Genomic DNA, 21984 nt, shown 5'->3' with positions numbered 1-21984 from the left:
AATGTCTCCAGGCCTCAATACTAACAGTAAGATTGTTATGTGGAGTCAATGAGTTACAATATGAAAGGGCCTATATAAATGTCAGCTCTCATAATCTTTGTTTTCCTCAGCATCAAGAAGAGTAAAATAGCAGTTTGTGGAGTAACAGTAACTTCCGGGGTCTTAATTCAGTGTAAAGATGGCAAATATGTGATTTGTGTGTGTTGCCAGTTTCCCATATGTGGTCATGTTGTGAAGTCTGTGTTGAGTCCACCACAAACTGATTGGAGTTACCATCAGAGATAACACTTAGTAGCCATTCATGGTTTATGGGCTGACATTCACTCTCTCTCAAAAGCATAATAGTCAAAGAGATGGTAATGCATCTTAAGGAAAATATGTTGCTTATTTTTTTTTAAATTTCTAGTTGTCCCTCCTCAACCAGAAAACATCAAGATTTCCAACATCACAGACTCTTCGGCCGTGATCTCTTGGACGATCCTGGATGGCTATTCTATTTCTGCTATTATCATCCGTTACAAGGTTCAGGGCAAGAACGAAGACCAGCACATTGACGTGAAGATCAAGAATGCCACCATCACCCAGTATCAGCTCAAGGGCCTTGAGCCACAAACAGCGTACCAGGTGGATGTCTTTGCAGAGAACAATATAGGCTCAAGCACTCCAACCTCTTCTCACGAACTGATGACTCTTTCTGAATCTCAAGGTTGGTAGAGTAGACGGGTATTTACAGATTATTACTTCTGGGGAGTATCAGAAAAGCCCCAGTGTTTTAAGATATTTACTCCATATTCACATCTTGTGATACAATAGGCTTATCCTTGATAGGCATCACCATCTCTAAAGAGGTCCTTAAGATGAAAATGCCCTTTGGAGGGATACCCTGTTGATCCATTATTAAGCCTTAAAGGAACTTAGCCCATCAGCAGTCCCCATCTAGCAGTTGAGGGTCTGAGGAATCTGAATGTCTTTCTGTGGGAAAAGACAACTAAGGACCCAGCTTAGTGGAGGAAGGCCTGTGCAGTGCTTCAGTGGGAGGCTCCAGGAACCACACTCCATTCTTTCTCAGAATGAACTCTTCTTTTAACTTGGGTGACACTATGCTATTCTGAGTTTTCTTTTACTTTTTAGATCCAGGTTATGATGGCTCTATGTCCATCACTAACCCCTACCTCAGAGAGAATAAGCTCTTTGAGACAGAGATCCTTCAGTGCCAAGCACAAGAGGGCCAGTGTTTGTGATTTCTTTAAATTGAAATACAGTTGATGTGCGATATTATGTTAGTTTTGAGTGCACTATGTAGTGATTTGACATTTGCATATATTATGAATGATCACCACAGTAAGGCTAGTAATTATCTGCCTCCAAACAAAGTTATTACAGTATTATTAGCCATATTCTATATGCTGTATATTATATCCCTGTGGCTTCTTTATTTCATAACTGGAGGGCTGTACCTCTTAGTACTCTCCAGTGTTTGTGGCTGGTAAAACCTGTTGAATGTAATTAGTGAACAAGGACACCACAGGTGGGAGGGGTTGAAGCTTCTGGGAGACTTCCCTTTGAGGTTAGTCTGAAACTGCATTTCCTCAGCCTCTGCACTGTACAGCTTGTTCAAGGGAATGTAGCTAGAGGGACTTTAGAGGGAAATGGTGACTTTTGCAAATTTATAATTCAGACCAGCCTATTTTTACAGAAAGTATCATAGCACTAAAAACTTCTTGGTTCTTTTGAGGGCTACCTAGGGCTTCAGAAATAAAATCCAACAAGCTCTGTTTTCAGTGCTGATTCTTTGGAATATGTTTGAAATATCCAAGGAATGTTGAGTCTGTAAATTACAGAGAATCATAGTTTTCAGATGACAGTCTTAATAAATGCATCATTTCTATAATTACTTATGTTTTCATAGAACACATGCCGGCCCTAAATCCAAGCTACAAATAAAATACAAAGAGAAAAATTTAAAAACAAGATGTAACAAAACTAAAAACCCCTCACCATCCCATTTCAGACATCTCTTTATGCACACATGTGTGGAGATAGTAGGAAAGATAGCTAATGAAAAGAATAATTATTAGATGAGATCATGCTCTACATGCTGCTTTTCATAAAAATACATTGAATTTAATTGTATTTTAATTTAAGCAAGGGAAAGAAGTGGAAGAGTTAAACCATAGTCTTTAATAGTCTATTTTGACCTGAGCCGTAAATTCAACAGTTTTTCTCTTTTCTCTCTCCTTTCCTTCCTTCTTTGTTTCTCCCATTGGTATCCTCAGGTTGTTTTCAGCTCTTTAAAACAAGAAAAACCCAAATCAAAATATCTTTCAGATTCTGTGCTCTTAGCATCATAGAGCTTGCAAGCTTTTCTAGGTGGGGAAATTGTTCAGGGAGGTTTAGTCACTTTCCCAAAGTGATAGATATAGTTAGTCAGTCTCACTATTATGAGATAATATTCATCTGCGTGGGCCTGTACTTGGAAGTGAAAGTTGAACAAAGGGTGACAATTAGTGATTAGCATCAGTTCAGTTCAGTCACTCAGTCGTGTTCAACTCTTTGTGACTCCGTGGACTGCAGCACTCCAGGCCTCCCTGTCCATCACCAACTCCTGGAGATGGGTCAAACTCACATCCAGCAAGTCAATGATGCCATCCAACCATCTCATCCTCTGTCGTCCCCTTCTCCTCCTGCCTTCAATCTTTCCCAGCATCAGGGTCTTTTCCAATGAGTCAGTTCTTCACATCTGGTGTCCAAAGTATTGGAGTTTCAGCTTCAGCATCAGTCCTTCCAATGAATATTCAGGACTGATTTCCTTTGGGATTGACCGGTTGGATCTCCTTGCAGTCCAAGGGACTCTCAAGAGTCTTCTCCAGCACCACAGTTCAAAAGCATCAATTCTTTGGCACTTAGCAGCTTTGATGATTAGCATGTTGACTTGTAAAAACCCCTTTTGCACACTCCTTTGAACTTGTAACAACCCTGTGAGTCAGACTTGTCTCCAGTGAGTTCCAGAAAATAAATGAGTAGCACTAGGTCACCTAGCAATTAGGTGGCAGGACGCAGGCTGCCATGATGTTCCCATTACACTGTGACTTCTCCTGCAAATGGTCGTGGCCTATCTCTCCATCTAGACTAACGTGCTGCTTCTCCTGCGTTCTGCTCAGCACCAGCAGACCTCGGAGGCAGGAAGATGCTGCTTATCGCCATCCTCGGCTCAGCGGGAATGACCTGCCTGACAGTGCTGTTGGCCTTTCTGATCATGCTGCAGCTGAAGAGGGCAAACGTCCAAAGGAGAATGGCCCAGGCCTTCCAAAATGTGGTAGTGTCTCATCTTCCAACCAGTATTTTAAAGATATGGGTCAGAACATTTACTTGTAAAGGAAGTATTTCCCTTAGGCAAGTTTCATCTTTTCTTTGTCTTCCATTATGAAATGGGAGATAACTCCTGCTGCTAAGTCAATTCAGTCGTGTCCGACTCTGTGACCCCATAGACAGAAGCCCACCAGGCTCCCCCGTCCCTGGGATTCTCCAGGCAAGAACACTGGAGTGGGTTGCCATTTCCTTCTCCAATGTGTGAAAGTGAAAAGTGAAAGTGAAGTCGCTCAGTCGTGTCCGACCCTTAGCGACCCCACGGACTGCAGCCTATCAGGCTCCTCCATCCATGGGATTTTCTAGGCAAGAGTACTGGAGTGGCTTGCCATTGCCTTCTCCGGGGAGATAACTAGCATGACTATATAAGTTCTTGTCCAATTCAGAACAATTCTGAGAGTGAAAAGGTTACTCTTAATAATTATGCAGAAAACTAAGCCTAAAGCAGGACTACTGCCCCATCAAAAAGAGAAGAGAGTCATCCTAGGGATAAGTCACCAGTGAGAGTAATCTTGCAATATAAAGAACTGATCATTATTGTAATGAAGGGCATGAGGGGAACCATACCTCAAAGTGATAAGTCATGAATATTGATACTAAATCAGTTTTCTTCACTTTTTTTAAATTTCCAGTTTCCATTTTGTACTTCTGATAGTATCCCCCCATATATATATGAATTATATCTACGTGTGGATCTCCACCCCTGTGTACCCTTCAGTCTGCAGTCAGAGTTCATGGCACTTGGCACTACTTTTTTCTTTCATCTAGTAATTTTGACCAGTTGCAAAGGTTTACAAAATCATACTTTACCGACAGGCACCCCATTTGAATCCTTGAGATACTATAGCCTGAACATTTCTCTGTGATTTCAAGCTCTGTATAATTAATCTGTACCCAACTTTACTGATTCTATATATGAAGCACTGAATACAATTACATACTCCAAATGAGGTAAATCTTCCTGATACGAGTCCCTGAGATGCCCTTCAGGCTGTCACTAGAGCGGAAGGTCCAGCAGAGGGGTAGACAGTGCTGGAGCTCATCATGATACTCATGCTTTGTCCTGATACTGCCAGAAGCCACTGAAACTCAGGAGAAAAGGAGACACTGTCTTGGGCTTGAGAGACTCTGAGCTTTAAGACAAGTAGGAGAGAGTGAGTAAGAACCAAGAAGACCAAGATGAAGCTAGGAACAAAAGCTCTCACAGAGGCATGTCCTGTGACTTCTCCAGATAGATCTTTGAGTTCTTTTCCAAACCAGAACTGAATAGCTGCTCATTTCACAGCAGGGTAGACACTCAGGTGTGAGTAACTCAAGTGTGTGTCGTGACATACATGCTATTATCCTCCCCTCCCTCATCCCTGCAGACATAACTAATCGATTGTGGCATGCTTTCCCACTGAGGCCTATGATCATGCCCATGCAGCTCTATTGGCTGCCCCTTCATCCAAGTGGGCCTATTAGATGAACCCTATTTACATCTTCATTCTAGAATTGGGTGTACTGTTTATTTTCTTCACCTAGTGTGGGTACAAACGAGAAGGTATTATGTACTTTAAAAATTATGAAAAATCCTGACACAAAACCATTATTTTTGTAGAGGGAAGAACCAGCTGTGCAGTTCAACTCAGGAACTCTTGCCCTGAACAGGAAGGCCAAAAACAACCCAGATCCTACCATTTATCCAGTGCTTGACTGGAATGACATCAAATTTCAAGATGTGATTGGGGAGGGTAATTTTGGCCAGGTTCTTAAGGCTCGCATCAAGAAGGATGGGTTACGGATGGACGCTGCCATCAAGAGAATGAAAGGTCAGTGCATGCCCCGATCAAGTCAGCATTTTACTAGGGTGGGGGGACAGCTTGACTTCCTGTTGAATCCTTCCTCTAAGGTCTCATATTCTTTTAAACAAAAAATTGGCATGATGTTAGATGGAGCTGTTCTGTGCAGCTGAAGGTGATATTTCCTTTGAGGGTCAGGATGTAAACTTGAAGGCATGAACTGTTTAGACGCCACTGTCTGGATTCACTGGGATGTGAGAACCCACCCTGCTGACTCTCAGGAAGCATTACTGTTTCTCTTAATGCAGTGGTTCTCAACATTGATCACACATCCAAATCAACTGGGAGACTTGTTAAAAAACAGACTCTTCAGCTCCACCCTGTGGTTTCTGATTAAGCAAATCTGGCCCAGGGCCAGAGGGCTTGCATTTCTAATTAGTTCCCATGGGATGCTGAGTCTCAGAATTTGGAGACCACACTTGGCAAATCACTACCTTCATGGATTATCTACATCAGCATTCCTGGAAATAGTTAGAAATGCAGCTACTTGAGTCTTTCCTCCTTGTGGTTCTAATCTATTCAAATGTCTGGGATGATGCGGGGAAAAATTGGGGTCCCTAAACTTGCTCAGCGGCTCTTCTGTACACTCAAGCTTAGAAACCATTGATCTATAGTCACAAAACTAGACCTTTTCCAGTTGTGTTCAAGACTACTTAGGGCCCACTCATTGAATAAGGTCTGAGAAAGCAGATTGACGTGTTCCTGGCAATACTAGCTGTCTTCTGTTGCGTGTGAAATGGCAGTTTAGAGATAACTTGATTGTGAAGCTGCACTGTTGTTTTTACAGCACACAGGCTTGGCAAGTGATATATTACAGCCGGCGATGTAATTGCCACTTTTATTGGGCAGCTCCATAATAAGGACTTGCTAAGGTTGCTGATGGGTTTTCCTTCTTCTTGACTGCAACATTAAGCCTAAGATGACAATTAACCCTAAATCTTATTAAGTCATCACTGCTTTCTGCATTGCTGGAAAACACATGTCAGGAAATGAACAAAACAAAATAAACACAGTATTATTTATGCTTAGAGGCATTAATGTTTCAAAACACACACACACAGACGCACACCCAAACAAACCCTGCTAGAATCCAGAAATTCCTTTTCCAACTTTAGTCACAGGAGTTTTAGGAAGCAGTAAAAATGGTAAGAGGAGAGAGGGTGTAGAACTTTGTAGCATCAGTTTTTCTGCTGATTGGGATCTGACTTGAGCTGATTGTCCATCTCATATCCATGTAAAGAGGTAGAATAACTTAACAGCACACCAGGGCAGAAAAGTTTTGCAGGAAAAGTCGTGCAGGCAAAGAGGGCACTTACTGATGTGAAGCAACAACCTATTACAAGGAGCTTTGCTTCTAAAATGTTCCCGAGGCATTGACCCTTAGGCTCCTGTGGTATAAACAGGGTACTAGACTTGGAATTGTTACCTGTCAGCCTCATGGGTCCCCTCAGCCCATATGAAACCTTCCCATAATTTTCAAGCATGGTCCGGCATGCACATGGCTACCAGCTCTCCATCACTCTTTCCCCCAATGTTATTTCTTCAAAAAGCTATCATGGCATACTGTCACCAACTCAAGGCTGACCAACCAGTTGCACATCAGCCAAAGAGTTTTCTCTTCAGCCTGATTGGTGGTTCTGCCTCTGATCAAAGTGCTTATGGAGAGACAGAATGAAAGGAACAGAAAGAAGCGCAACTGTTTCCTGACTACCAAGCATCTTCTATAAAAGTGTCACTGAGACGTGAGATTTTTCAGCAAGTCTGGCTTATGTGGGCTTCCCTGGTGACTCAGTTGGTAAAGAATCCACCTGAAATGCAGGAGACCTGGGTTGATCCCTTCATCATCAAGACCACCCCGGAGAAGGAAATGGCAACCCACTCCAGTATTCTTGCCTGGAAAACGCCATGGATAGAGAAGCCTGGTGGGTTTTAGTCCATGGGGTCACAAAGAGTTGAACACAACTGAACACAGTATTCTATTCTGGTTTATGTAAAAATCAAAGTAAAATTATTATAATAAATAAGGTGTGTTCACTACTGGCAACGTTTCACTAAAATTTTGGTGTTACTCCTTGGCGTATTTGTCTTTGGAGAGCCAGGGTCTGAGAATGGATGCAGCTCCATCTCAACCAGACCATTTCTCTCAATATTTGAGGGCTTCAGCAGTGGTTCTCAAACAGAGATGATTTGGTTTCTAGGGGGAACATTTGGTGATCTGGGTACATTTTTGGTTGGGCTACTGGTAACTAGTGGGTCAGGTCAGGGGGGCAGCTAAACATCCTCCTTGCTACAGGACAGCCCCCAACCACAAGAAGCATTGGCCCAAAATGTGGACAGCCAAGCCCCTGTGTTAGAACCGTCTCTTTGATTTATCTAACGTTTTCCAGACCCAATGATGGCTGAGCGTACCTGAAGGTGATGGGGATCGGGGGTACAGTTGTTTCTGATGAGGCATCACAGAAAGGGGTCACGACTCTTGACTTTCTTCCCAGAATACGCTTCCAAAGATGACCACAGGGACTTTGCTGGGGAACTGGAGGTTCTTTGTAAACTTGGACACCACCCAAACATCATCAATCTCTTGGGAGCGTGTGAACATCGTGGTAAGATGCTCTTTTCCTGTTTCTCCTGCCAGATTTTTTTTAAAAAAGAAAGAAAATCAGGCACATTCCATATTGAAGTTAGGAAAGATAAGTCATCTAAGATTGCTACCTACTTTTTAAGTTGCAATTTCAGTCTGAATGTCCGGCCCCATGAATAGACTGTGCTGAGATGTGGCATATTTTTGAAGGTGGGTCCCAAGGGTGAGTCTTTTGGCTTCTGATGCAGTTCAGTTAGTAATGCCCAAAGATACCCAAGCTTCTACACGCTCCCATCTTTGCTAATCCAGAGGTTTTCTCAGTCACTACTAGGTGGATGGAGGTTGCACTCTCAACCAGGAAAAGTGAAGTACGTTGGTTCTTCTTAGTTGACTTTTCATTTTCCCTCCAAACCCAAGTAACCAATACTCCAAATGTTAAATCTATGAATGCCAATAATCTACTGTAATATGAAAGGACTGATGATACTCAGGTTAAAAGAATAATAATAAGCCTATATCTAATAGTACTTTGTTTTTATCCAAAACAATGCCCTGTACAATTACACTGAAGCTTTACAACTATCCTATGTCACACATACTCTTAAGTTGAAATTATATTATTAATTCAAATGTTGATTATTTCCTATTGTAATGTGTGGAGCTAGCTGTGAATGAGTAGGTAATAAGAAATCTATGGGTTTACTTCTGCATGCTACCTGGGTTTGCAGTTCTAAATCCATGCTTACTCTTAATTTCTCATGGAAAAATTTACTCCAACGAAAAAGCTCCACGTGGTAATTATTTGCAAACTTTACAACCTCTTGTTGACTTTGCAGCACAAATACCAACAATGGAAAAGAGACTACTTCCTTTTCCTCAATTTATCAAACTAAAAATACTGGTACTTCAAACAATTTATCATTCCGTGATCCAACAAAGGTGTAATTCTGAAAGCCAGATAATGTCCCTTAGGTTAAATAATGAAGTAATGACACTTATTTTTGAGCTGTTTCCTGAGAACAGTGATCAGCATGGGACAGCAGTAAATGAATGTTTTTTAAAAAAGAAAACTTATAGTGACAGAAGAATATATGTCTTTTAAAATTTTGCTCTATTGTTACATAATTGGTTGACTTTTAAAATTGTATTGTTCAGTAAAGTGAGAAAATACATTCATACCAGAATTGAGGTATATCTTTCCTTATATTACACCAGGATTCAGTGCTAGAAGCTTGCTTTTTTTTTTTTGAGAATTTCACTTTCTTAGAATAACTTTGAAGTTTAAATTCATTTGACATAAAAAGTATATACCAAATAATTCACTTTAAAAAAATAGTAAAATAGAGCACTGTACTTTCATTGGGTCCAAAGATGAATAATTGTTATCAAAGCAGATTACATCTCATTAAAAAAAGAAAAGGGAGAAAACAATTTGGAATAAAACTAAGACAATGAACCCTATTTTCCTCTAGGAAAAATTTTATTTTTTCCTAAAAGGTTGACATTTCTGGTTTCTGTAAGTAAAATTGCAATCCCTGACACTCAACTTTGCTGACCAGTGATGCACTCAACAATCTAATGACTTAGTCTGGATTGTAGGAAGGAGCAGAAGTCAGGAGAGAGAGAAAGTTACCAGGTGTGGGTCCTTCTGCTTTGGGTATTTAATCATTTGTTTGTTTGTTTGTTTTAAAAAAATAACCTCAGGAGAAGCTGGATTCATACTGGAATAACGTCTGGCTCATATTAGGTTCTCAGTCAATACTGAATCAAAAATAAAAGGTGATGTGGACTAGCTATCCTAGGTCATCTGGAAGCAGATGTTTTGATTTCATTCTACCTGTGTTACCCAGTAGGTGAAGCATTCAGGAAGCCTGCTGTTTAGTAGGAGTGGAGAGGGGAACCCTAAGTGCAGGCATAGCCCCCTTTTGCCGGAATGATGTCACTTGTTTTCCTCCTGTCCCCAGCATTACCCATATCGGTACCACTAGATGTGTTATTTTAAGACACAATGGAATTTTATAAGCAGTCCCCGAGGACCAAAGCACATCTCAGAAATATCACCGGGGTTTAGGGCTACTGATAAAGTGATGCTTCCTCCCTTGCCCCACAGGCTACCTGTACCTGGCCATTGAGTACGCCCCCCACGGCAACCTCCTGGACTTCCTGCGAAAGAGCAGAGTGCTAGAGACGGACCCCGCATTTGCCATCGCCAACAGCACTGCCTCCACACTTTCCTCCCAGCAGCTTCTCCATTTCGCAGCAGATGTGGCCCGGGGTATGGACTACCTGAGCCAAAAGCAGGTTTGTTCTGGGAACCTTGCTTTGAGCATCTTTCTTCCAAAATTCTCTCTGATATCAGAGTTTAGATATTTTTTCCCCCAGTTCACCTCTCTTCCTTAATTCCTTCTCAAACTCTCCCTAATTTTATTGTTTGTTAATATTCTGTCTCTTTATATAGAAGTTCATGCTCCATGCTAATGGTATGTTTATCTAGTGAATCTCATCAAATGTATTTGGTGAGGAGCCTTCACTCATCTTAGCTTCAAGTAACTCCACATAACACACATAGCAGAGGCCTTTCATGGTAATTGGAATATTGCATCACCTGGCGCTTCTTCCTGAAATGCTCCTCCAAAGACCTGTGGGTCGTTTGGCAGAATCCACTCACTGAACATTTAGAAGAGGAACTAGAAGGGACCTGGATTCTGGTAGCTTTTTAAAAACACTTTTTCATACTATCCTCTAGATTTCCCAAAGCTCCTGCTCTTTGTGCAAACAAAATGAAGTGAAAACGCAAATATGATGCTGAAAATACATGACTTTTTTTTTTTTTTTAATTTCAGTTTATTCACAGGGACCTAGCTGCCAGGAACATTTTAGTTGGTGAAAACTACGTAGCCAAGATAGCCGATTTTGGATTATCCCGAGGTCAAGAAGTGTATGTGAAAAAGACAATGGTAAGTTCAGATGTTGATGCAACCCTTTTGGGGGCACCCCTCCCTCTCCTGAGGTTGCTTCTCCTAGAATTCCATCCCTCTGTGCTGACGGAGGCCTCTGACCCTTTCTGACATTTCGTAAGGTCTCAGCCCAGCAAATGTCCTTTCTCAGTTTTGATCCCTAAAATGTCTGGATGGTCTGCAGTTACCAGTGGAGAAGGCTCTGTCACATGTGGTGAAGTTGTTGAACATGCAAGCCTCATGCTGGAGGGACTGGGGTCCGTATCCAGCACAGACTCCCAAGTCTGGTCTCGTTTAGAATCTTCTGGGGAGCTCCCACAGTCCCCTTTTACACAGCAAACATAGGAAGGGGGTAAAGACGTTTAACCTACTTTCTAAAACATTAAGGAAGTGAATCAATGAGGTTTCCTAAGTCACAAGGATGCTCTAGAACGAAACTCATAAGTTATAAGTGCTCGTATGAGAGTTCCCTCTTTTCTGAATGTTCTCTGCTCATTCGTCAGTTCAGTTGCTCAGTCGTGTCCAACTCTTTGCAGCCCCATGGATGGCAGCACGCCAGGCCTCCCTGTCCATCACCAACTCCCAGAGCTTACTCAAACTCATGTCCATTGAGTCGGTGATGCCATCCAACCATCTCATCCTCTGTCGTCCCCTTCTCCTCCTGCCTTCAATCTTTCCCAGCATCAGGGTCTTTTCAAATGAATCAGTTCTTCGCAGCAAGTTGCCGAAGTATTGGAGTTTCAGCTTCAGCATCAGTCCTTTCAAAGAATATTCAGGACTGATTTCCGTTAGGATGGACTAGTTGGATCTCCTTGCAGTCCAAGGGACTCTCAAGAGTCTTCACCACCACAGTTCAAAAGCATCAATTCTTTGGCACTCAGCTTTATTTATAGTCCAACTCTCACAAGCATACCTGACTACTGGAAAAACCATAGCTTGCTCATTCATCAAGCCCCCATCAAATCCACTTTCACCTAATGATACCTAGTCTCCCAAGTAGCCAGATCTTACTTTCAAATAAAAGATCCCAGGGGAGTCTCAGAGTGTTAGCAGAGAGAAGCTGGACTTGTTCTGCTCTTGTTGTCCACCTGGACTCATAAAGCCCTGGAAATGCCACATCCCTGGACATTAGTGCTGGGCTTTCAACATGCTACCTCCCTCTGCCTTCCCTGGGTGGTTGGGCAGTGCAGGGTGTTGGGGCTGACGTACCCTATGATCTTTGCACGTGTTGGGTAGGTCTCTGATGGCATGGCTTTCCCAGCATTACTTAGAATCAGCTTTCTTGTGATGACTCCAGTTCTTGTAACATACAGAGAGAGTCCTTTTACTTTTATAGATATCAAATTGCTTCCTAGCAAGGCTCAGGCTTCTGCATTTATCCTCAGGCTCACGTTTCCTTTCTTTTCAATATACTTATTTCAATTACTGACAAGATAACAGAGAAACAATATTCAAGAATGCTTTCAAGAGGAAATGATCCACAGTTCACAACCTTGACACAATTTATTTTATTTTTACTCTTTTCCTTCCACAAGCATACAACCTTTTCCATAGTTATGATCACAGTGAACTTAATCGTTTTGGAACTTTCCACTCCCTTTTTTGATGAGGGTTTGAAGTGGGCCTCCTTTGGTTCTTAGAGACTACCATACCCCTGGTCCTTGATGCTTATTGACATCAGCACCTCAGGAAGTCTCCAGTGACTCCCTGAAGGTTGGTTGCCAGGCAACACTTTTGTCCCTAAACTTTTCAGATTTGCCCCTCTCAAAGCAGACCTTTCTCTGGGAAGTGGCTGGTCTGGTCTTAGAGAAGCAGGACCCACCACTCACCCATCTGCTCCAGCTCTCCCCATTCCTCCTGGGCCATGTGGAAACCTTTTATTTCCACTACAGAATCTCTCTCCTTCCTTCACTCTGACACTTTGGGGATGGGATGCCGTGATGAGGGGGTGCCACATGCATGCTAAGTCGCTTTAGTGATGTCTAACTCTTTGTGACCCTATGGATTGTGGCCCGCCAGGCTCCTCAGTCCGTGGGATTTTCCAGGCAAGAATACTGGAGTGAGTTGCCAATATCCAGGAATATTCAGGATATTCCTAACCCAGGGATTGAACCCGTGTCTCTTATGGTTCCTGCATTGGCAGGTGGGTTCGTTACTACTAGTGCCACCTGGGAAGCCCTGTGATGATGAGAAGAGGTTAACACAGTTTAGCCCCATAATCTACCCATTTAATTTGGTTACTTGCCTAGTACCCCAAGGCAAAGGTTGGGATTTCTGTATCTTATGGAGTTAGGGGAAATGCATAGAGGGGCGGAGCACTGGTTAGGGCTCTAGTATCTTCTCGTGGAAGGACAAAGCATTCAGTAGAAGCGTGGCGTCTGCTGTGGGGAGGGGGAGGGAAGGACATGGTGAAGGTAGGGGAAGAAAAGAGAAGGGACTGGAGAGAAGCAAGCTCCCAGCAAGAAGGGTGCAATGTAGCAAGTTACCAACAGAGGGCAGAGTGGCTACTTCCTCTGGGCTACTATGGAAGATAGAGATTGTCAATTCCTGTTGCAGCTAGATTGGCTGGGAAATTTTTAAAAAGACAGATGCTAAGTCCTACAACTTAGATATTTTGATTCAGTTATTGTGGCGAGGGCATCCTGCATTAGTTTTTTACTTCCTCCCAGGGCGATTCTAGTACTGGAAGTGTTGCAAAATAATGTACTTAAGTGATTCGGGGTTTTACTACCATTGATTAATCTATTGATTCCCTCAGCATGGATTTATCTATTACTACAATGTTTCATGCTTGTGCTGGGCTTGGGGATAATATTAAGACACAGTGTTCTCCCTCAAAGAGCTCAGAGACACATAACAAACAATTGCAATGGTGGATAAGGCTGAGCAGGAGGAAAGTTCAGGTCCCTCGGGAGCTCAGAGGAAGCACAGTGAAGGCTTCCAGTGACTGTGACATAGATACTGCAGGCATGAGAATGGAGGACCTGGAGGATGAGGTATATACATAAGAACTGAGAGCCAGAGGAAAGCACGCAACTTTGGGGAATTAAGAAAGTCAATATGAAAAAAAGAAAGTCAGTATGGCTAGAGGGTGACGCAAAAAAGAGGGAGAGTTAGAACTGAAGGCTGGAGGAGGAAGTGGGGATAAGGTCTTGAAAGCTTTGGGAGCCGGCTCTTGGGGACTCAGCTGAGGACTGGGGATGTTGCAACAAGAGCTATAGTACAGAATTTTTAGCACAGGGAACCACATGTTTGGGTTTGCCGTTTACTGATTGTGGTGCAGACAACAGGCCATTAGGGAGTGGAACCAGAGGCGGGGAGATGAGCAGAGAGGTGGTTGTCAGCAGGCAGGTGGACATGGTGGTGGCCTGAACCAAGGTGACAGCAGCAGGGACAGACAGATGTGGACAGATCAAAGCGGGCACGTAAAGAATGGAAAAGGGTGCATGGAAATGAATAATTAGGAAATGCGGGATCAGAGGCCAGCCAGTGGGAGTAAATGAGAGCAGGGACCAAACAGGAAATGCAGACAACTCTTCCCATCCCCTAGTGTGAAGGAGCGAGAGTAGCAGGCGGGATATGGAGGCCAGGACCCAGGAGGGAGCAGACGCTGAAGAGAGGGCGGGTGAGCCGTGCGGTGCCTCCCTGGTCTGCGTTGGCAGACTCACCTCCTCTGACTCACACGCACTCTCCGCCCTTTGGTCTGAAATGCTCTTTCCTCCCCCATCCACCTGCTGGTACCTACACATCTTCTAGAGCTGAGCTCGTGGGTCCCCTCCCCTGGAAACCCTTCCAGCCTCTCCTCCAAGCATTTCCCACATTCACACATCTCGGCCTTTCCCACATTCTAGCCTAATCCTCGGTTTCTATGCCCGTCTCTTTTTTCAAACCTCTGAGCACCTCTGACAGCCACGAAGTGATTAATTGCATGACCGCTGAAAGGACACACACACACACATCATTATTTTTCTTTACATGAAACTGGTAGTGACGCCTTGAGGTAAGTGGGGCTTACATAATTTGCAGGGCTTTGAACTTACAAGCAGACTTGTGGGTGGGACATGCAAAAACATCCCCTGACTCTGCCATGCCTTCTGTCTGGGGACCTCCCTGAGAACTGGGGTGAGCCCCCCAGCTGCATGCCGCTGGCGAGCCTTGGGAAGGGGCCCCTGTTGAGCCTAAGCAGCCTCTTACGTTGTATTCTCCAGGGAAGACTGCCCGTGCGCTGGATGGCGATTGAGTCACTCAATTACAGCGTGTATACGACCAACAGCGACGTGTGAGTAAGCTCTCACTGCGGAGGGGTTTGGTGTTTTTGAACCCAGAAAAATATCCATTTGACAAAGGTTTTGAAGAGAGGCAGGAATATTGCATCCCTCTGCAGAATAAAGCTAATCACCAAGCCCAGGAAATAAATTAACAGACTGAATGGAGCCACAGAGAAAATGATTTCCCCTGATGGCAGGCTTTGGGTTTATTTCTGAACGTCGGGGAGTGACCTCAAGTGGTTAATTCTTTATTTCCTGAGGACTCAGGGGCACCCTGGCCTTCCTGTGACTCCATTGCCCAGTCTGACTTTGGCACAAGGACCTAGACCCGAGGAGGTGGCCCAGAGTAGCTGCTGGGGTCGGAGGTGTCAGTCGTGTCCGACTCTGCAGCCTGACGGACTGTAGCCCGCCAGGCTGCTCTGTCCATGGGATTCTCCAGGCAAGAGTACTGAAGTGGATTGCCACGCCCTGCTCCAGGGGATCCTCCCGACCCAGGGATTGAACTCACAACTTTTATGTCTCCTGCACTGGCAGGCAGGTTCTTTACCACTAGTGCCACCGGGGAAGCCCCGCAGAAGGCAGTCAGTGGGGCCCATCTCCGCGTGCAGCCTGCGTGACGAGTCTCAGGCTGGTGGCAGGGGAGGAACGTTTGGGATTGAGACCTGAGCCCTCTTGCCCACATTCCCTATTTTCAGGAGGAAGAACAGGCCCAAAGGGTTGAGTTGACTTATTCGGGGGGGTGAGGAGAGGTCGGGCGACGACTGTGTTCTCACTGTGTGCCTTTCTGTCATCTCATGTCATCTCTGCATGACTTTGAGGCAGAGATGGGTGTCCTCACTTTTGGAAGAATACAGTCAGAGGCCTCAGCAGTTCGAGTCACTTGGCCCATGTCACATGAGTGCCCGGTGGCAGAGATGGGATCTGATGCACATCTGTCTGGCCTAGAACCCCCTGCTTTCTATAGTGTCAGCCTGCACTCTCTACCTAAAAAAAGTGGGGGCTCTGCCAGTGTTAACAGTGTTCCCGTTACAGTCCTTCCATTGGCCGAAGGGGAGATAAACGCACGCTGTGTGCAAGACCCAGTCCTAAGAAAAAGACATGGAACTTTCCCTCTTCTGACCTAGAGTCAGTCGCCCCAGCTTTGGGGGCAGAAAGTTGACTGGCCAATGCGTGTGCTGAGTACTGGTTTCTCTTTCATCCCTTCTGCAGATGGTCCTATGGTGTGTTACTCTGGGAGATTGTTAGCTTAGGTGAGTATCCTTGTCCACCTACCAGTTGAAGCTCTGCGCAAAGGGAGTGGGCCCTCCCGTGCTCCTTCACCACCTACTTTTGTGGGTAACATTCGCGTCCGGTGCTGACAGATGCCACTTGGGAAAAGAACCTTATAGGTTTCCTGCATGAGTGTTTATCCCCATGGCTCTCTTTATGAAAGCCCAGCGTCTGATGTCACATTTAACACTAATGACCTGGTGGCCAAGAACTTCATTCTAAGTTGTGTCCACGTGTGCACAGATGTCATAAAGCTGTTAAAAGTTTTCTTCTGCAACTTTAAGACAGTATATTGTGCTGCTATGAAAAGTCACATTTTCAAAGGCCATTTATTTTTAAAGTTTATTATAGTTGATTTACAGTTAGTTAATTTCCACTATACAAAGATGACTCAGTTTTTTGTATGTGTGTATATAATTTTCCATATTCGTTTCCATTATGGTTTGTCACAAGCTATTAAATATTGTTCCCAGTGCTACACAGCAGAACCTTGTTTATCCATCCCATTTGTAATAGTTCACTTCTGCTAATTCCGAGTTTCCATTTCTTCTCTCCCCTACCACTTTTCCCCCCTTGGCAATCACAAGTCTGTTCTCTGTGAGTCTGCTTCTGTTTTGTAGATAAGTTCATTTGTCATATTTTAGATTGCACGTGAGTAATATGGCAATTGTCTTTCTCTTTTTGACTTATTTCATCAGTATGATAACCTCTAAGTCTGTCCATAGTGTCACAAATGGCATTGTTCCTTTTTGATGGCCGAGTAATATTCCTGTGTGTGTGTGTGTGTGTGTGTGTGTGTGTGTGTGTGTGTGTGTATACCACATCTTCTTTTATCCATTCATGGACAGTTAGATTGTTTCTATGACTTGGCTATTGCAAATAGTGCTGCTATGAACAAAAGGATGCATGTATCTTTTTGAATTCTACTTTTGTCTGGATATATGTCAAAAGCCATTTAATACCATGTGAAAATGCACATGCCAAAAAGCAGAAAAATTTCACATATGCCATAATTCCAGTTTTATAAATATCACACATAAAAAAAAAAACAACTGGAAAGACAACACAGGATTTTTTCAAAGTAGTTTTTTCATTGTTTTTTGTACTTTCCACAATAAGCGTATATTGCTATTGTAGTTAACACTGGGACAGTAACCATGATAGATAAAATAGGAATTGCATTATGTAAATACAGATTTCCAACTGGGAAAAAGATCCATGTCATTGGCACACGGGCACCATGTCAAGAGACATGCCGCGTGCAGACAGACTTGGGGACAGGCAAGGCACCGTAAGGAAGCAGCGGCCGTGTGGAAGCGCCGTCTGTAGCCAAGTCCAGCTGTGGCGTGCGGTGGGTCTGCCCCGGAGGATGACGACTGGGCGCTTACCGTCGCTTGACTCACCCGCCTCTTTCTCCGAGTCCCTTCGCTGTAGAGCCCCAGGGCAGGAGACAGTGCCTTCTGCACCCACGGGGGGCTCAGGGCGCACCGTTTCCTGTCTTCCCAGGTGGCACCCCTTACTGTGGGATGACGTGTGCAGAACTCTACGAGAAGCTGCCCCAGGGTTACAGACTGGAGAAGCCCCTAAACTGTGACGACGAGGTGTAAGTCAGGCCTCCCCCAGGGCCATTCTATCCTAACCTCCCCTCTGTATGTTTCCTGAACTGCCTGTAATGAAGCACTATCTGATACATACAAATATGTACGTATGTGTACACACACAAATCCCAAACAGTCAGAAACAAGTGTCTGTGTTATGTGTCTAGGGGAGCATTTCCCTCAGGAAACTCAAACAAGATTTTTGAGTTCAAGATTTCAGAACCTTGAAACTAAGACTGTTAGGCAATGGGCAGGAAATAAAGAGTTTTCCAGGCATAGAAATTCAGGAGGAATTTAAGGTGTTGCTTCTTGGCTGAATCTTAAGGTTGAAATGAGAAAGGGCAACAAATACAGAAAAGATTTGTACGAATAATTTATGAATTTAATTATAATTTATGAATCCATGTATTCATAAATTCATGAAATTATCCATGAATAAATGTATGAAACCTTGAGACTCACTTTGAGGGTAGAGATTTTAGAGCAGTTACACTAAAAGAAGATAAGCTTTTCTTTATAAAATCTTGCTTCTACAAGGCTTATTTTCCAGGAATAAATATTCTTATTCCTGAAAAGAATTATTCTCTAGTGATGTTGCCATTCCCAGAATCAGCTGATGTCGCTGCTGCCTAAATGACATAATATGAAGAGTGCAAGGCTCTAGGCTGAACAAGGAATTTATTGCTATTATGCTCTGGTACAAGAAATATAAACCTAGACCATCCTGGGAAAACCTGAACGTACTCGAGCCATCACTGGGCCAAGTCCCTGAATCCCACCTTTAAGGAGTGATGTTTTCACTGCTTTCACTCACTTATGAAACTTCTGTTAAAGTATAAACTCTTCTAGAATCTCTACCACCCCAGGCTGATAGCTGACAGCCTTTCATGCACTGTGGTTCCCAGTGAGGAACCACATTGTTAAGCATGTGAAATCTTGAGCCCCGCTCTCAGACATGATGACTCTGTAAATATGGAGTGGGTCCCAGGAATCCACGTTTTAACAATACAGGTAGTTCTAGCCACAGTGGAGAAAGACTTTAGACTAGCACTTTGTAAACTGTGTTTGTGGAATGTGTGAGACATAAATAAATAACACAAGGGGAAAGAGTTGTGTGATCAGTTATGTTTGGGAAGCTTCTATGTTAAACCTGGTTTAAAAGATTGTTGGTTTTTAATGGAGTGACGTCAAGATTTCACGAAGTCAATCACTAAGAGGGAAGCGCGATAGGTAGCGTTTTGCAAATTTTTTTGTGCACAGAGCCACTTTTTAGAAATGACACACTGACATTTTGAGAGATGTAATATTCTGAGGGAAAGCCTGCCCTAGATACACAACTCAGTTCTTTCCAGATGATCAGGATAGCTGAGACCAAGATCTCTTGGGAATGGTACCCAAAGTAAGCACTAGATCCACTGGGAGAAGACAGGAGACTTGGGTGGGAGGCGGGCGGCCTCCTAGAACCTCCCTAGCTGTAGTGCTTCTGTCTTCTGCTGGCTAACCGAGATGACCATGCATTGTGTGGCTGCGTTCTCTTCTATTCCAAACCCTGCACCTGGCCGTGCCCAGGACTAAAGCACAGCTGGAGACTAAACACTCTCACTCTGTTTTCAAAGGTATGATCTCATGAGACAGTGCTGGCGGGAGAAGCCTTATGAAAGGCCCTCATTTGCCCAGATCCTGGTGTCCTTAAACAGGATGTTAGAAGAACGAAAGGTGAGAATGGAACTCAAAGCATGGGTTCTTTCACTGGAATTCCTCATGGGTCCATTGTGATTAATAGTTGATACAGGTCAGCAAGTTCTTTTGAACCAACCTGAGGTGTTACAGGGACATAAAAGATGTGGACTCAACTTTGAGAAAGTTACAATTTTGGAGGAAACCAGATTCCTGTATAAGATATAGTCAGACAGTGTAGAACAACGTACAGAACTGGCTTATCTGAGATAGACGGAATCCTAAATCTGTCACACAGCCTGACCCTTTCATTCTATAGATGAAGGAGCATCCTTAGAAAGGAGAAAGTGACTTGCCCAAGGACAAACAGGAGAGTGACGAGAATGCAGTCTTCAGGTTACCACGGGGCGGGTCAGGAATTCTGTAAAAACTTGTAGTTAACTGGCTACACCTATCTGAGGTTTAAAAGGCAAATCTAGGTTAGGGAATTTGGAGGTCATGGACGATGCTGGAAGTCATCAAAACCCAGTTGGTGACGAAACCGGAGATGTGGGTGAGATCACACAGCAGATGTGAAGATGAGCAGCAGGCAGAGGAAGGGGTCTGGGAGACCAGGGGCTAGGGAAGCCAGGAGGCTGAAAAAGTGAGAGGGAGCAATCTTACTTGCAGAAGTCAGGGGGTGCTTTTCAGGAAGAAAGTGGTTAAATACAACAGAGGGGATGAGGATAGAGAAATATCCCCCCCAGTATCGGTATTTGGGGGCTTTTGGAGGAGGGCATGGCAACCCACTCCAGTATTCTTGCCTGGACAATCCCATGGACAGAGGAGCCTGTGGGCTGCAGTCCATAGGGTCGCACAGAGTTGGACACAACTTAAGTGATTTAGCAGCAGCAGCAGGCGGTGCTGAAGAATACACCGGCCAATAATACAGGAGGTGCAGGAGAGGCAGGTCCAGTCCCTGGGTGGGGATTCCATCCCTGGGTGAGGAAACTCCCCTAAAGGAGGAAATGGCAACCCACTCCAGTATTCTTGCCTGGAAAATCTCATGGTCAGAGGAGCCTGGCGGGCTATGGTCCACGGAGTCACAGAGAGTCAGACACGACTGAGCGCACGGCATCTATATCTGAGCTGAGACAAGCTAAGGAAACCGGGGTATGGCCGTAACTGTCCCCAGTGGAGGCAGGCCTGCGCCCGCTTGTGTCTCTGAACCACTCTTGTTCTCCTAGACCTATGTGAACACCACACTTTATGAGAAGTTCACCTACGCGGGGATCGACTGTTCTGCAGAAGAAGCAGCCTAGGACCGAGCACTCTCACCTGTATATTCTGTTTCCCCTTTACCGGCGTGAGAGACCCTTCATACCTTGATGCTCAGCAAGTCAGCCTCTGCCAAGAGAGGTGACAGAAAATGGACATGTATATAGATTGTCGCTTGCATGGGACTTTGACCGTAAGACCCGTGTGTGAATCTGTAGCACCCTCTGACTAGGACTGTATATACTATTTTGAGTAAGAATGTGCTGGAATCAGAATGCCTGTTTGTGGTTTCATATGCAATAATATATTTTTCTAAAAACATGGACTTTATGGGAAGGTGTGAGAGTACAATTACTATTGTGCATAACTCATTATTGTCCTAGGTATTTTTTATATTTACCTATGTATTGGATGCTCTAAGATGTTTCACTGTGTAGAAGAAAATACTATTAGTAAACCTGTCGGCACAGGTGAGAAAAAGCAGGGGAAAGGTATGAGTTCTCACCGGACATGGATTGAGGTCTCTTAAATGTTAACCTAAGTGATGTAAAAGAGCTTTTTCTATCTCTGAATATCCCCCCTCACCTGTAGAAGGCGTCCTATTCCTTTGTTAATTTGACAACTTCTTCATGTGTTTCCAGAGCCAACAAATCAGTCCTAAACGTAGACACTGAAAAACCGACTTAAATCTCATTCCTTAGAAGCCTAAGAACTTTAGGAAGTGTAAGTTTGATAAGCTAATAGGTTTCAGTTTCTCGGATAACATCAATGTGTTTGTTAAGAAATTAAAACAGGAAGCTTGCAGTTATATTTGGGAGACATGTGACATGTATCAGAGCAGATTAACAGCCCTACCTGTCTTGCACATTGTAAAAAGTTCTAGTTTTGATCGGTTGTGAGTTTACCATTTATATTGTAGGCACATGCTATCCTGAGATCATAGAGTAAGTGAATAAATGTCTTGCCTACCCACTTTTTGTCTAGGAATGTGTCTCATAAATATTACCATCTCTATTATACCTCCAAGAAAACACTTTAAATTATCATCCTCTAATGTGTTGGCAATACATAGATAGCAGTTGGTGAGAATATTCAATCAGATGTATCACAAGCTCACAAGATGAGAAACATCTCCCAGAAATATCTTACTGTTTTCCTGCACCTCTGGTT

General features: G+C 43.8%; 1 protein-coding gene across 7 annotated transcripts in view; it reads left to right on the top strand.

Annotated features, from left to right (window-relative positions):
• TEK (TEK receptor tyrosine kinase) overlaps positions 1–21787 on the top strand; it is a 104255-nt gene extending 82468 nt beyond the window's left edge. For 5 of the 7 annotated variants that reach the window (XM_088837866.1, XM_088837870.1, XM_088837868.1 and 2 more), the window contains 11 exons: positions 407–706; positions 3162–3316; positions 4967–5177; positions 7700–7810; positions 9899–10089; positions 10632–10745; positions 14954–15024; positions 16223–16263; positions 17789–17885; positions 19497–19596; positions 20784–21787. In XM_088837866.1, the coding sequence (XP_088693992.1) occupies positions 407–706; positions 3162–3316; positions 4967–5177; positions 7700–7810; positions 9899–10089; positions 10632–10745; positions 14954–15024; positions 16223–16263; positions 17789–17885; positions 19497–19596; positions 20784–20858 (1466 nt within the window). In that variant the 3' untranslated portion in view covers positions 20859–21787. The remainder of the gene's footprint in view (positions 1–406; positions 707–3161; positions 3317–4966; positions 5178–7699; positions 7811–9898; positions 10090–10631; positions 10746–14953; positions 15025–16222; positions 16264–17788; positions 17886–19496; positions 19597–20783) is intronic. The other 2 variants (XM_088837867.1, XM_088837869.1) reach the window with 1 other exon arrangement.
• Positions 21788–21984: the final 197 nt, after the last annotated feature.

The sequence above is a fragment of the Moschus berezovskii genome, chromosome 7 (assembly GCF_049115385.1).
Source record: "Moschus berezovskii isolate FMDL1 chromosome 7, NW_MosBer_1.0, whole genome shotgun sequence".
NCBI classification, from domain to species: Eukaryota; Metazoa; Chordata; class Mammalia; order Artiodactyla; family Moschidae; genus Moschus; species Moschus berezovskii.
Note: the sequence above shows the minus strand (reverse complement) of the source record. Positions and strands in the feature narration are given on the sequence as shown.